Raw genomic sequence first — 15,060 nt, 5'->3', positions numbered from 1 at the left:
AACTTCTACTGTATTTAGTAATTAAACCTCCAGGGGTAAAATGAACCGAGTTGAAGTCTAAAAGTGATGTTAGAACAAAAGGGAGGCATTGTCCTGAGGGAAAGACTGGAACTTTATAACAGTTTCAGCCTTTGAGATGCAAATATTCATCTCCATTAAGCACTTTTACAGTCATCATCTCACTGAACAACTGGGGAGTCCACCTAGAGACTTTAGCCTCTCTCTCTGTAGCCCCAAACTAATGGTCAGCTAGGTAGTGGGCTGCAAGCCAGCACCACCCACACCCAAAGAGACAGTCCTATACTCTCCTAGGGCAGGTATAAATAAGCATTCTCCTTAACAAACAGATGAGTGCTCACCTCTTTAGTACTTCCTTTGTGAACATAGATCCATTTTTCTTGGTGGAAATCTAAAAAGACAAATAAAACCCCATAGCTTTAAAATTTACAACATGTCCAAGAGTTTGCATTTATTTTTCATTTACTCCAAAGTGTTAAAAAGTTTTGACAGAACATACAAAGACTCCACTGACAGTCTAAGGGGATGCAAATGCCTAATTTCTGCAGTGTATAAATACCAGAGTTATAACTTACATTGTTGAGGGCATTTCAAGTCTTTGATACTCAGATCGAGTATACCAAAGCTCCAAATTAAAGAAAAAAATCTAATACCCAAGTACAAGTTTGTGTTAAATGCCAAGCCTACAAGTTAAACAATGCCATAAGGAGTAGAAATAAAACAGATAACATGAAGAAGCCATGCAGTACAGATGGAATCAACTAAAGATCTGTAATTCCTGCTTATTAACAGAAATGTAGACTCTCCGTTCACACATCCAGCATCTAGAACTGTTACTAGTATTTTTACAAGGAAAGGGGGGAAAAATATACGTTCAAAGCCTCAAAACCCAGTTCCAAATGAAAGCACACACTGGTGCTTCAGCTGACCATATCACTGGATAATAACTAAACTAACTATGTCAAATATAAGTGACAAGCCAGGAAAAAACACCCCAACTAGCAACTGACTTATAAACACAACAAAACTATAAAGAATACATTAATCTCACTCATAAAATGCACAACCAGGTTTACGAGTGCAAAGATCCCTGTAACCTCTGTCAGTGACACAGTCTATGTGAAAGCCAATGCCAAACATGTGAAGTGTGATTCCCCGCCCCAAGAACCAATCAAAACGATCTTCAGACAGCTTTCTTTCTTAAGTTCAAAACAAATGGCTTACACTGAGTTTTGGTTTTGCTATTCAGCATGTCCTTCTTTCTCTTCTTGGCTGCAACGTCATAGTTCAGGCTGTTGAAAAGATTCTCCTTATTGTATGCTTCCTTGCTGCAGTAACTAGGAATAATAAGACCAGAGAGGATGAGCTGTAACAGTTATACTTTAACATGAGCTGTTTCTATAAATAACTCACTGCAGTTATAAAACTCAATCATATGTGCTCCTCAAACAAAGCAATGAAATAATCACTCAAAAGAAGTCTGCACAGGCCCAGTCTTGCCTCTTTTAGGAAGAAAATAGTGTCACATCTCTATTAGTCACATCTCATTTTGAAAATAGTGTCACATTTCATTTTGAATGCCCAACAGTGTTTGCCATTGTATTAGATACATAGCTCTGCACTCTTTTAAGAGCCACCCAGGGTACAGCAACATTATTTTAAGTAAAAATTATGAATGGTGGGGAGAGAGGCTACTGGCATCACTATAATACACAATTATTTTCATTTTGCAAAAATCATCCACCTCAAGCTGCTTTTAAAAAAATAGCTTTATGGAGATATGATTCACATACCATATCTTTGACCTATTTATTTATTTATTAATTAATTTTTTAATTGAAGGATAATTGCTTTACAGAATTTTGTTGTTTTCTGTCAAACATCAACATGAATCAGCCATAGGTGGACATGTGTCCCCTCCCTCTTGAACCTCCCTCCCATCTCCCTCCCCATCCCAAGCTGCTTTTAATTAGCATGCTCCCCTCTTGTCTTTAAAACATTTACAGAAGTCTGACTTATAGACTGTATTTCTAGGAGGTGTTCAGCATATAGTATCAGTTGTTTAGGTTTCATATCATTCCTTGACTAACCCTAGGCATCATGTTGTGAGGTGAAGACCTTGAGTCCTAAATGAAACAAGCTGAATTTACAACTCACACATCTATTAGGGCTGAAAAGACAGAACTGGCCAATTCACAGGTCACTAAACAATGTACAGTTTCAACTTGGGTTGGGGCATATTTCCTTCAGTAAGCTTAGCTGTCTTTGGGGGGCTGATGGAGTCCTATCATGTAATGGGACTTGAGAGTAAATCTCCAAAGAGTTTCTGCAGAAGGAATGCAGGAGAAATATTGAGAAGATATAATGAAAAGATCCCCCTACCCCCACCTCCCAACCCCCATGGGGTATGCGTATGCCAGGCAGAATTTTTATTTTTTTCAGGCAAGATTTATAATGTCAACCAGTAAAACATCAACTAGGTTTTTTTTTTCTTACATCAACCATATATTAGAGCCCTTTAACTTTCTGAATTCTTTTGCTGAATTTAAAATATGATTTGATTTATATCTTGTTTGGACCAACATCTGTTGGATAAGATGAGGTACAGTTGCACTTCTCCATGTTATGAGTATTATGTAAAAGAGAAGAGAGGGGTTGAAAAACAATTTCCAGTATCCTATTGCTATCAATACAATGATCTCTCCAGTACTTCAATAAGTACAATAAGTATCTTGCTAACATGCTTACATGTGATAGCACCAACAATATGCTCAGTGTTTCTGGACCCAGAGGGATAGGCTTGATGGATAATCAGTCATTTGTTAATCTTCCCTCAGAAGGCCAAGCTTAATACCATTTATTGAGCTTCCTAATATCATTAGCCCTCTCCTTCTCATTCCGGGATACAGGATACTTTGAGGTTTCAGCGGGTTTACTGTAGAAATGCCCTGTCTTAGGGAACACTAAGTCTCACTGAGCCCAGGGTGAGTGTTTGGGGCCTGGCGCTGTATCACACGTGAGTGTGTATTTGCTTGCACGGCTCTAGGGGCACGAAACCGTTGAGCAGCCAGCTGCCCGGTGCCAAGGTCAGCAGGATAAGAGGGGCAGCAGAAACAGGGAGCAGAATTCAGAGTCCTTAGAGCTAATTTAAGAAATTTCTGTCAACGCTGAGGAGAAGGGAGGAAAATGGAAAGTCACTTGACTGGTCCATGATGTACCAAAGCTGAGAACAGCTTTAGAAAACAAAGTTGAGGCCATTTCGTGTAAAAATATCACACGAAGACTTATTTTTAAAGGAAACACACACTGGCACTGTGAGCAGACACCTACAGCCTGAATTCCACGTAGACAGAGCCACAAAATGAAGCTGTCTTATTCTCAATCACACATTCAAGGTTTAGCAGAGCATTTCGGGGCCTGGGCCATAGATTGTGACCATTCCTTAGCAATGTTAAATATTTATCTTTCATCTTATTCTTTTCTAATTGAAAACATTCCTCAAAGGAATTTGAGCACTTGCTTTCCTCACAGAAATAACAATAACCTGCTTTAAGCCTGAGTGACTCATTTCCAAAGCTAGTTTTAAGAAGAATTCAACATAATTGATGATGCTTTCCCACTGGAGAATGTAGAAAAGCTTTAACCAAAGAGAAACCCTGCACTTTTCACTTAGGTTTTGGACTTCAGGGGTAGGGACTGGAAGGAAGGACCACGGGGTTTATTTGTGTTGCCTGCTTATATGTTTTCTTTTAAGCAATAATATATTCAGTTAGAGGCTATTTTGAGAGTTCAATTATGTCCATTTCAAGAAAATGCAAAGCCAATGGAAAATTACAACTGAAATTTTGAACAAGAAAAGCCACCATCATTTGGGAACCATGACTTTTTTTTTATAAGCAAAACCATTTAAAGAGGCTGTCTTCTTCATTAAATGCAGTAGTAACCAGTAACTTGCTATTTTATAGTCAGTTCTAACTAATCTTGATTTTTATAGGCACAGGCCTAGAATAAGGGAAAAAAGACCTCTTCCAGCCCTGTACTGTCATCACACACATACCAAGATACTTAAAGACAACTTTAAAAAAAATGGAAGATTTCAAAATAAGTGCATTTGGCAGCAGAGACAAAGGCAGGGAAGAAAAAAAAAAAAGAAGTCCTAATTCTCATTTCATTTGTAATAGACCATTTGGAGAAAGCTGTGGCCTACTCCTAAGGGTTAGTTGTAGATTAAGGCCAATGAGAGTTCTAGGCTAATTTACTCCAATACATACCCAAATTGTCAGACTCACAGGGCGAGAACCCCATTGTTGTGGCAAAACAAACAGCCTAGTATATGAAGCTCTGAGAACACTGCCTTGCACACAGTAAGTGCTCATAAAAATCTTAACTATTATTTTATTTGCTTATTCACTATTTTATTTGCTTGTTTTTATTTGTGCACCCAGGGCACCAGGGTAAACTTCCTGCTTCCTGGTTCAGCCTTAGCTGTACTTTTGGAGTTTTCAGAGGCACCCCTGCAGGCTTGCAGAAGGGTAGCCCACGCTCAGGGAGCTGAGATGACTCATCTGGGGGGTGGGGCAGGGCAGGGCTGGGGGTTATTGGTGAGCAGGACTGCTTGCGAGGTGGCTCAACCACCAGTTCCTTGAAGCTCTCTTGGATCACCCTAATTCCTGCTGAACTCTTTCCTTGAATTTTTTTCATCTGCCCAAATGTAACACTTGCCATTCCTCTTAGGTAGTTTCAACTTTTTCACAGGGCACCCTCCTTGAAGCTTATCTGAAATCCTCCCTTGATCTCAGTTCAGGGCACTTGGCTGTGATGGGGTTTTGGAACATTCTGCTGCTGGAAGAAGACAGGGCCTGGGACACAGAGAGAATGGCCAGCAGGGTCCAGAGAAGGTGCTCTGGGCAGAGAAGCTGTGGTCCACTCACAAAAAACACCATGGTCCCCAGGTTGCAACATACCAAGGGCACCCTCACCCCCCCACCCCCGCGCCCCCACTCTTGTCCAGGCAGCTCACAGAATGGGAGGTGGAATCAGACTAAGTGCCTGAGGCCTCTTCTTGCAGGCCTCCGTTGCACATCCACCCCCCTCCCTCTCTTTCGAAAGGGCCTGCCTTTTGTTTTCTCCTAACAGGAGAGGCATTCAGCTTCACCTGAGTAGGCAGGCTGGCTGCCCAAACCTGACATCACAGAGCAACATCACCAGGACTGAAAACAGGAGGGATATTTGAGCCTGTAAACCCGGGTCTCAGAAGGCCAACGGCTTTGAAGAAATTGGCAGACTTCTCATGTGAAGTAGGGAAGGGACTGTTTACAATTGCTGGGGGAAAAAAATACTCTGCAAACAAACAGGGAGCTGCTTTGCTAGGAGCTACCAAATGAGTCCTCAAATCTGACTCATCCAAGAGCCCCAAGTGGTCACTAAGTGGATCACCATTTGTGATGATGGTGGTAGGGTGGCAGTTCTAGCTCAGATGGCCTGAAAAGGGAGGAAAGAAAGGAGGTTCAAGCAGAGAGAGAGGTGGGAAGCTAAGGGTAAACTTTCGTGGTAAGGTAAACCTGTCTCTAGGTCTCCCCTACTATGGAGAGAGAGGCACCACTTTTCTAAATGGGAGTGACACCAGCTTATCTCCCAGAGCAGATTCAGTGTGAATGTTTATGCCAAGCAGAGCCTCTGATTTGGAAACTCTCCTGCTGAACCCACTGGTCTGTCTCCCACTGAGGAACATCCTATGCTTGTATCTGGGTGAGCCGCTGGGACACAGCTGAGCAGACCACGGCTGCACTCCCCAGGAAGAATCCAAACTGTCACCTCAAAATAAAGTCCAAAATATTAGATCCTCAACTTCTTAGGAATGAGGAGGAAGGAAGGAAGGAAGGAAAGAGGCTTGCATTCTACTATACTAAAAACAAAAAAAGCTTTTAGTCCAGGGAGAAAAATTTAGATCAAATGGGCAACTAGAGTCCCTAAGAGAGTCTAGAGACAGCAGATAGTCTTTTTATTTTTCTGTAAATTTTCTGAGTTTCCATAAGTAAGATTTCTTTAGAGTGCTACCCAAACTCCCCAGGGACAACCTCAAAGTGTCTTTAAAGTAAAAGGTCAATGTGCTCTTGTCTTCCCTGGCAGACCCCCAAGATCAATTACTTTTATTTTTTTCCACTGGAAAACAAAAAGTGATGCTTCACAAATCACAAACAGGTGCGGGGCCCTGGAAGGCAGGAAACTGAAATAACCATATTTCCTTGATAGTTTTTGTAAAATTGAATGCCAGGGGCTCAGCCAAACAACCATTGGTAAATCTGAGTAGGAAGCTGGCCCAGGTACAGGACTCTCCACCAAAGTCAGTCTAAGGGCTGGGGGCGGGGAGCAGTGGTTTTCCCCAAAGGCCACGGGTAAAGTCACCCAAGGGTAAGCAGGCTGCACTGATCCCCTCTGGGCCAGATGGCAGCGATGTGGGTGCCAACTGTGGTGATGAGGACTGACAGCCTCCAGGCCATCCAGCTCCTTAGTCGCGGCTTCTGTGTTATTAACCGGGATGGGGGTGGGGCATCAGGCTCCTCGGAAACTCAGATTTTCCACCACACTGACAGTTCAGGTGGAACTTGACTCCAGAGGTTCACCCACGCCGGGTGGACTTTCTGCAGGGGATGGGCATCACCTGAAATGGGGGCGCACTCACTATACAAAGAAAACGCCCGAAAGGGCTACTGAGGAAACAGGTGCAAAGACGCGGTCCTCCCAGAGGCCGAGGGCTTGTGGGAGTCTCACCCCACCTCCCTCCCCTCCTCCGCAGCTCTGCCTCCTCGGGTCTTTACCATCGCTCCGCCAGCACGGATGCCCCAGGGACCATCTTGTCGCCCCTTCCCGGTTACTCATCTTCCCTGCCCACTCTGTGGTCGCCTGTGCGTGGGAAGAGCCTGGAGGCGCGGCGGCCGAGACCCGTGTCCAATCCCGTCTCAGACTTGTGCTCAGAGCCCCGCCACCCCAGGGTCCACCCCAGGATGAAGGTCATGCGGCCCACTCGCCGGCGCTCACCCCCCACCCCTACCCCCCACGCAAATCGCACGACGCTGGTGTCCTTTAAGGCAGTGGACCCCTGAAGTTGGGTCTAAGTTTTAGCGTTTGGGGATAAGATCAGTTTCTCAGAGGGACCAGCATTCTGTAAGAAGTGCCCACTTGGAGACGCTGACCTTGAACAATAAGAGAAACCAAACACCCGTGCTCTGCCGACATCTCTGCAGAAACCCGGGATAATTCACTTCCATCCTTCTGGTCCGGGGCTCCCTCCTCACCCTGTTCCGGCCTGCCTGCGTCCCATTCACCCGCCCCCCACTCCGAGAGGCCAGCCCGAGTCTGTCCACCGCCGCTGAAGTTGGTGGCGACCCCCTCACCTGCCGAGGTCGCTCACGAAGCTGCCGCTCTTCTCGTCCAGGAAGCGTTTCCAGCCATCCGCCGTCTTCACCCAGCTCTGCCCGGGGGACCGCCAGTCCTGCCCGAGGAATGGCATGGCACTGCCGGGGGATGCGACGGATGCACGAGACGGACTGAGGGACGGGGACCTGCCCGGCGGCCTCGGGGGCGCGCCCGCCCTGGGCGGCTGCTTGGGGTGCTTGGGGGCCGGTGAGGGAGCGGCTGCGGGATCGGGGGTGCGGAGCGAGGTGCCCGCGCTCGCGGAACGCGCTATGGAGGGTCGCGGGGCGCGCGAGGCTCGCTGCAGTGCAGCGCTGCGGTCCGGGCCGCCGTATTTATCCTGGGCCGCCGGCCGCGGCTCTTTGTTGCCGGAAGAGCCGCCTGCTCTTAGCCCGGCCCCCCCAGCCCGGAGGCCACGTGGCTTTGTTTATAGGCTCGACTTGTTTTCCGAGGCGCCCGCGGCTCCTACTCCTCTGGCTGTTGCACAACCGCTCGCCGATGGAAACTTGAAGCCGAGCTGCGGGGCCGGGGCTCCCACTGGCCCCTCCGCCCCGGGCCCCTCTGCGCTCCCTTCTTGTTCGCAAAGGGCGCAGCTGCTGCGGCCCGAGCGCGAAGCCGGGCGCTCGGGGAAACTGAGCCTCGTCCTCCTGCAGCTCCCGGCCTGGCGAGGTGCGGGGAGGACTAGGCCCGGGCGGCGTCTGGATCGCTGTGGAGCGGGGGTGGGGAGAAAGGAGGCTCCCCGCCTCCCAGCCCCGAGCTGTCACAGTCGAGCCCCGCGATTCCGAGCGGCCTTGCGGGAGCCGAACCGGCACTGCGCGGCCCGGAGCCGGGTAGCGGGACGCAGCCTCCTGGCCTCTCTCACTGCCTAGACCCCGATCTCCTCGGCGGAGGAGGGGATTCGCCGCGAGGCGGGGATGGAAGGAGGGACTGTCTTCCACCTCCCTCTGCCCTCGAACTGTTGAAGAGTCTGTTGTCAGACCTGTCCCCCGGGTGGCAAAGGAAGGAGAAGGAGGCCTGGCGGCGGCTGGTCCCCGCGCGGTGGGAGTGGAGAGCAGGGACCGTCCCCCACCCCTCTGCGCGCCTAAGCGAGCGGCGCCGGCGGCTGCAGCGCCCGACCCAGCACAGCGCAGCGGGGGAGCAGGTTAGATGTGTCCCAGCTCCGCTCACTGTCCAGCCTCCCTCTAGGACGCCGGGGCCTGGGCTTTTGTTCTGAAGAACCGCTAAGCCCCTTCCTCTTCCTTGCTGTTTGGTATCCTCTGGGCTATTAGGCCCTCCTCCGGGAAGAATCAGGCCAGGAGTTTTGTTTTAGTTTTGGCAAGACTTTCCAGAAAGCCCCCCCGCCCGACTGATGGGACTGAAGGAAGTTCGATCAAAGCCCACAGTGAGGAGGCAATGCCCCCGGAGTCCTAGACCCTCACAGACCTCAGTTTATTCACCTAATCCTCCTAGCCGCGAGCAGGAGGACCAGTCTGGCAGCGATCCAGCCCCTGAGAAAGGTTACGCCTGTGACTTAGCCAGGGTCACAAGGCTTGTTTCTTCACAACCCACTGTACAATCTGAAATCACCCCGTTTGCTTTTTGGTAATAAGCTACCACTCTCTGCAGAGAGTGTAAACTCCGGGGGAGCTCCAGCTCCAGCACTTTGCCAGGCCTGGAGAAGGCCTTCCATAACTATTTGTCCTATGAGTAGGTGAATGCTTATGGGAGGCTGCTGACCTCAGGCTATCGCCGTTCTCTTCCTGACTTCTACTTATGGTGCTTTATGATCTGTTCCGTTTGGTGATTGAATTGCAAAGAGTGGTCACAGCAGAGTAAAATCTCCATGCTTAAGAGTTACCTTACACTTGCTTCCTAGATATCGCCACAGTCCCTCGTCTGCAGCCACCAACTCTGCCATCTTTAAGGCTCAGAGTAGACAAATTGTGTGTGTCTTGGGAGGGGTACATGTTGGAGGGGAAAGGAGATGTTTTTAACAAAGTCTGTTTTCAAGTAGCCAGAGTTTTCTGATTCAGGTTTTCCACCATAAATAATTTATTAGTGTAGTAATAGTAAAAATAGCTTGTAAAAACACTGCAGAAGGTCTTAGACAAATGATAATCACTATGATCCAGCTCATAGATGAGATAGTGTTGGGTCTGGCCTTTGTTGGAGAGAACTGATACCTGCAAGGGAGCATAATTAAGGGATGTGATTATTAAAGATGTGTGCTAGTTACATGTCAGTGAGCTATAGCTCTGTAGAAACTATGGAAGGCAGAAGATTTGAATTCTAATTCTGCTAGAGCAACATACTGTCTGTCTGACCTGGATGAATGACAAATTCTGGAGGCTCAGTTTTCTCAGCTGTCAGGAAAGAATAGAGCCTATAAATGTCTACCTTTCAGGATTGTTTAGAAAGTATTTTAAATGGGATTATTGTTACCGGTTCTTTTCCCTTTGGTTGTGTAATGCACTCACGTGGCACACGGCCTCTTAGTAATATGTAATTCCCTGATTCTTTTTTAAAAGTTGAAATATAGTTGATTTACAATATTATATTAGTTTCAGGTGTAGAGCCTAATGATTCAGTGTTTTTATAGATTATACTCCATTTAAAGATATTACAAAATAATGGTTCTAGTTCCCTGTGCTGTACAATATATCCTTGGTGGGTACTTTGTACATAGTAGCTTCTATCTCTTAATCCTCTACTCCCATGTTGCCCCTCCCCCCACTATTATCCGTTACTTTGTTCCCTCTATTTTGTCTGTTTTGCTATAGATATTGATTATTTTTTAGATGCCACATATAAATGATAACATAAAATATTTGTCTTTCTCTGTCTAATTTCACTAAGCATACTATTTTCTAGGTCCATCCACATAGCTGCAAATGGCAGATTTTGTTCCTTTTTTATGACTGAGTAGTATTCCCTTGTGTATATACACCACACCTTCTTTATCCATTTGTCTGTTGATGGACACTTCTGTTGCTTCCATATCTTGACTGTTGTAAATAGGGCTGCTATGAACATTGGGGTGCATGTATGTTTTTGAGTTAGTATTTTCATTTATTTTGGATGTATTGCCAGGACTGGGATTGCTGGATCATATGGTAACTCTATTTTTAGTTTTTTGAGAAACTTCCATACTGTTTTCCACAGTGGCTGTACTAGTTTACATCCCCACTAACAGTGTACATCCATATCGTCATCAACATTTGTTATTTGTAGACTTTTTGATAATAGCTGTTCTGATAGGTGTGAGTGATATCTTATTTTTGTTTTTATTTGCACTTCTCTAATAGTTAGTGATGTTGAGTATCTTTTCATGTGACTGTTAACTATCTGCATGTCTTCTTTGGAAAAATGTCTACTCAGATCTTCTGCCTGTTTTTTTTTTTTTTAAGTCACATTGTTTTTCTGATATTTGAGTTGTATAAACTGTTTACATAATTTGGGTATTAACTCCTTGTCAATAGTATCATTTGCAAATATTTTCTCTCGTTCAGTAGGTTGTCTTTTCATTTTGTTGATGATTTTCTTTGCTGGGAAAAAGTTTTTAAGTTTAATTAGGTCTCATTTGTTTATTTTTGCTTTTATTTCTTTTGCCTTAGGAGATAGATACAAACAATCTTGCTACCAGTTATGTCAAAGAGTGTTCTGTCCATGCTCCCTTCTAGGAGCTTTATGGTTTCAGAGTTTACATTCATGTCTCTAATTCTGAACTCATTTTTGTATATGGTGTGAGAAAATGTTCTAATCTCTTCCTTTTACATGTGGCTATCTAGTTTTCCCAGCACCACTTATTATTAAAGAGACTCTCTTTTTCCCAGTGTATATTATTGCTGCCTTCACTTGTAGATTAATTGACCATAGGTGCATAGGTTTATTTCTGGGCTCTCTATACTGTCCCATTGATCGATGTGTCTGTTACTGCGCTAGTATCATGCCGTTTTGATTATTGTAGCTTTGTAATATAAACTCAGTACTTCCCTTATTCTTCACACCGACCTTGGCTATGTAGCTTGCTTTGGCCAATGGGATGCTAGTGGATGTGATGTGAGCAGAGGATATCATGTGTGTGCTCGTCTGATTGGGCTTGCCTTCTTGTACTTCTGCCAAAACCATGGCAAGAGAGTACTCAGGGTAGCCTCTGCTTCTCAAGCCTTGGTCCTAGGATGCGACTCATGGAGCAGACACCCCACTTGTCCCACAGGTATGGTAGCAAGAAATAAATATTTATGTTTGAATGCCACTGTGATAATTGTGGTCTTTTATTACACAGAATTCCTGTGTCAGTTGCTGACTAGGGTTGAGTAGATAAAACTCTGTGGAAATTTTAATTTCAAAAATGTAAGCAGAAGTAGGAAATCACAGTTTTGGGGTCCTTGACTTTTTGGCTAAGAACTGATCTCAGGAAGCTTCAGTGTTTGTCTGTAGTCCTTTGGCTTTCTCCTCCTGTGACTATCACATCTTAGCTCTGCCATTACTAATGTATGAGTGACTGCTTTAGATTTCCCACACCATTAAAAATCCAACTTGACACTTTTTCCAACACATGGTTTCTAACCAGGAAGCCTTGTAATGCTGAGTGAGCCCTTTAAGATAAAGAATGTACTCGGCCACGTCTAGACCAATTACCTTGACTCTGCAAAGGCTGTGGAGTTGGAATCCTTATCATGACTGAGCAGTTGAGAACCACAAAGACAAAATATTAGTGTGATGCCTGTGGACTCAAGATATAGAAGCAGAAGGATACTCTGAGAATTCCCCAAGGCCCAGTCTGGGTAGAACCAGCATAGCCTAGGGGCTTGAGCAGTTCACACAATGCAGCTACAGTGGCTGAGTTCCACTGCACAGATATTGAACCTCTGCCTCTGCTGAACTGCTTTGGGTAACAGACTGACCAGATCACATGCTGGGTATTGGGTTATTTATCTGTGCTTCTCTGCTATGGGGCTGGGAGCTCCTTGCTAGCAGGGCTGTGTCATCACAGTGTCTAGCATAGTGCTTGGTACATGACAGATAAACCATAAATAACACAGTGAATGTTGAGCTAACCGTGGAGTACGGGTGGTGCCATGTCTTTACCTACTGATAGCTTATTATTTCTAAGGACATGACAGAATAGGGAGGTGGGAGAGTAACATCCCCTAGTCCTGCCCTGCATATCTGAATTCTCCAACAGTGATGCCTTACCAGTTGGTAAGACAAATAGAGAAGGTGGCGGCTTCCCTCAAAATGATGTTTTCATGTGCTTGTTACCTTGATGGCAGATACTAGCCATACTGAAGATAGTGTGCCCAGAGCTTCGCAAATGTAATCCTGTTTAACAATCCTCACAAAACCCTGTGAGCTAGGTACCATTATTCCCATTTTGTAGATTAGGAAACTGAAGCTCAGAAGAGTTAAATAGCCTGCCTAGGATAACCCAGTTAGTATGTGGTGGAACCCAGGCTGGTACCAAGATCTAACTTCAATCCCAACTGGAGCCAGATTGACTGGAAATCATATTTCCCTACTGAAATAGCTGTGTGACCTTGGGCCAGTTACTTAACCTCTCTGTGCTACTCTTTCCTCATTTTTGAAATGGGAATGATGACAGTACCCACCTCAGAGGGTATTGTGAGGATTTATTGAAGTAATATGTATAAAGTACATATAATAGTGCTAACATCAGTAGTAGTTATTATTATCTTCATGCAAAATTTGCTTAAGTCCATTTATGTTTTCCCCACCAAATTTTAAGTGTTGAGGACATGGAGCACAGCTCACTTAGCTAATTTCCAGATATGAGACAATGTGTCTATTGGAGCAAACTGTACAATGAAATGATAGTTTACATATTGTTAGTTATTATTTATTGCACTTGAACTCTGGAAGTGGGCCTTTTTCTGTTCCAAAGACTGCATTTTCAAAGTTAAACCTGGCACAGTTGTAGCCTGATTGCTACCATGTAAGGCTGTTTAGAGAAATTGTTTGTAGAAAGAACTGTGAAAAACTTGATAAGTATAATAAATATGATAAATATGTTTCTAATTCAAAATGACATCTTTTTATAGCTTTGGCCGAGGGATTGACTTCTTCTCACTGAAATGTAATGATATTTTGTTTTTTCATAGTTTCTCTTTCTAAAAGGGTGATTTTTGTGTGTGAAAAGTACTTATCAGCAGTAATTGGGAGTTAAAAATAGCTTGTTGGGTTGGGCGGGGGCTGGAATCAACGTCTGTTGGCTCATTAGAGTAAATTTTATAAAGGAGGAGTTAGTGTATTTTCAACCTGCTAGTGTTGTCATGAGGAATGTATGTTTAATGCCACAGAAATTTGCATATGACCTTGTGCCTTGGCTGTCTAGGGTAGGGCATCCTTGAAACAGTGTGAAATATGTCTGCTAGGTGTGTTTGAGCAGGAACTGCCAGCTGTGTGTTATTTCTGGGTCTCTGGCTGCCAGGAGTCCTGCCAACAAAATTAAAGTTGGTCAGACACATGTCACTGCAAATATTCTCATTACTTTAATGAGAATCATTTGCTATTCCTCAAATGGGGGCTTGGTTCTGTTTCTGAGAGAGGGTCAAGGATATTTTGCTATAATCCTTCTTTTATAGGTCAGCTTTAATGAAATTTTTTTTCCCCCTCTTGATAAGCAGCAGAAAGGATTTGGAGACAAAACTACTAACTTTTGTATAATATAGGGAAATAAATAAAACTGCAACATTTACCCCAATAGCCCAGACTTCTAGTGTCTTTTTAAAAAATCCAGATTTAAAATATGTGAATGTTAAATTTTGTTAAAGTTTTATGTTACCTTTGTAATGGATATAAAGCTTTAAATACAGTATAAGTGCTTGAAATTGGTTAAAATTGTGTATAATTCTTCACATAGTATCTTGAATGTTTGCGTAGCAAATCTGAGTTCTGAGATTTCTCCTATGCAAAAGTAGCTCAAACTGAAGTTTGCCCAGGCTTTGTGTCTTGTGGTTTAGTTACTTATCAGCACTCATGTTCACATAACTTTGTGAGGTATGTGATTTATTCCATGAATCCAGATGAAGATGATGAAACTAATGACCCAGATGAAGAGACTAATGCTTGGGTATGTTAACCACTTACTTGAAAGTCTGCTTATAAAAATCAGAACCAGCTTTTAGAGGTTACCTAGTCCACTTCCAAAGAAAAGAAACTCACTCAGGAACACAGAACTAGTTAGTAGCAGTCCTGGGAACTGAGACACATGCTACCAAGCCAATAGGGTTAGAATATTCCATTAACCTTTCTGTACTGACCACAGTCCCTAAGAAAAGTCAAATTTGAAATAAAATTCAAACCTTTGCTTTGCACATTCCAATGATTGGATTTTATCAAGAGTTTCATCAGTGAGTTTGATACAAGGAATAGAAGAAAAATGGTCACAGGTATTTGAACCCTTAAAGAGACTCCTCTTCAAAGTTAGGCTCCTGGAGAAACAGCAGATTTGAAAAATCAAGTGTCTTGTAAGTCCTTACTTGACCATAGATTGAATGCAGATATACAGCTTGTTATATTTTGACAAACTGTAATCACTGCATGTTTGGTCTTGTCAACCCTAGTGATTGGAGAAGGGGTTTGTGAGTTACAGTGAGTGTGTTTCCTCATATGAGTCAGCTACTGATT

At 44.3% G+C, this 15,060-nt stretch overlaps 1 protein-coding gene and 1 long non-coding RNA gene across 4 annotated transcripts in view; one reads left to right on the top strand and one right to left on the bottom strand.

Annotated features, from left to right (window-relative positions):
- FBXO32 (F-box protein 32) overlaps positions 1 to 8,555 on the bottom strand; it is a 51,502-nt gene extending 42,947 nt beyond the window's left edge. For 2 of the 3 annotated variants that reach the window (XM_020879036.2, XM_070477051.1), the window contains exons 1-3: positions 7,413 to 8,555; positions 1,243 to 1,355; positions 360 to 409 (exon numbers count right to left, since the gene is read on the bottom strand). In XM_020879036.2, coding sequence (XP_020734695.1) covers positions 360 to 409; positions 1,243 to 1,355; positions 7,413 to 7,528 — 279 coding nt within the window. In that variant the 5' untranslated portion in view covers positions 7,529 to 8,555. The remainder of the gene's footprint in view (positions 1 to 359; positions 410 to 1,242; positions 1,356 to 7,412) is intronic. The other variant, XM_020879037.2, reaches the window with a different exon arrangement.
- Positions 1 to 15,060, top strand: part of LOC110128309 (uncharacterized) — a 66,604-nt gene that overhangs the window by 661 nt on the left and 50,883 nt on the right. The window lies entirely within an intron of this gene.

This window comes from Odocoileus virginianus, chromosome 15 (genome assembly GCF_023699985.2).
Source record: "Odocoileus virginianus isolate 20LAN1187 ecotype Illinois chromosome 15, Ovbor_1.2, whole genome shotgun sequence".
NCBI classification, from domain to species: Eukaryota; Metazoa; Chordata; class Mammalia; order Artiodactyla; family Cervidae; genus Odocoileus; species Odocoileus virginianus.
Note: the sequence above shows the minus strand (reverse complement) of the source record. Positions and strands in the feature narration are given on the sequence as shown.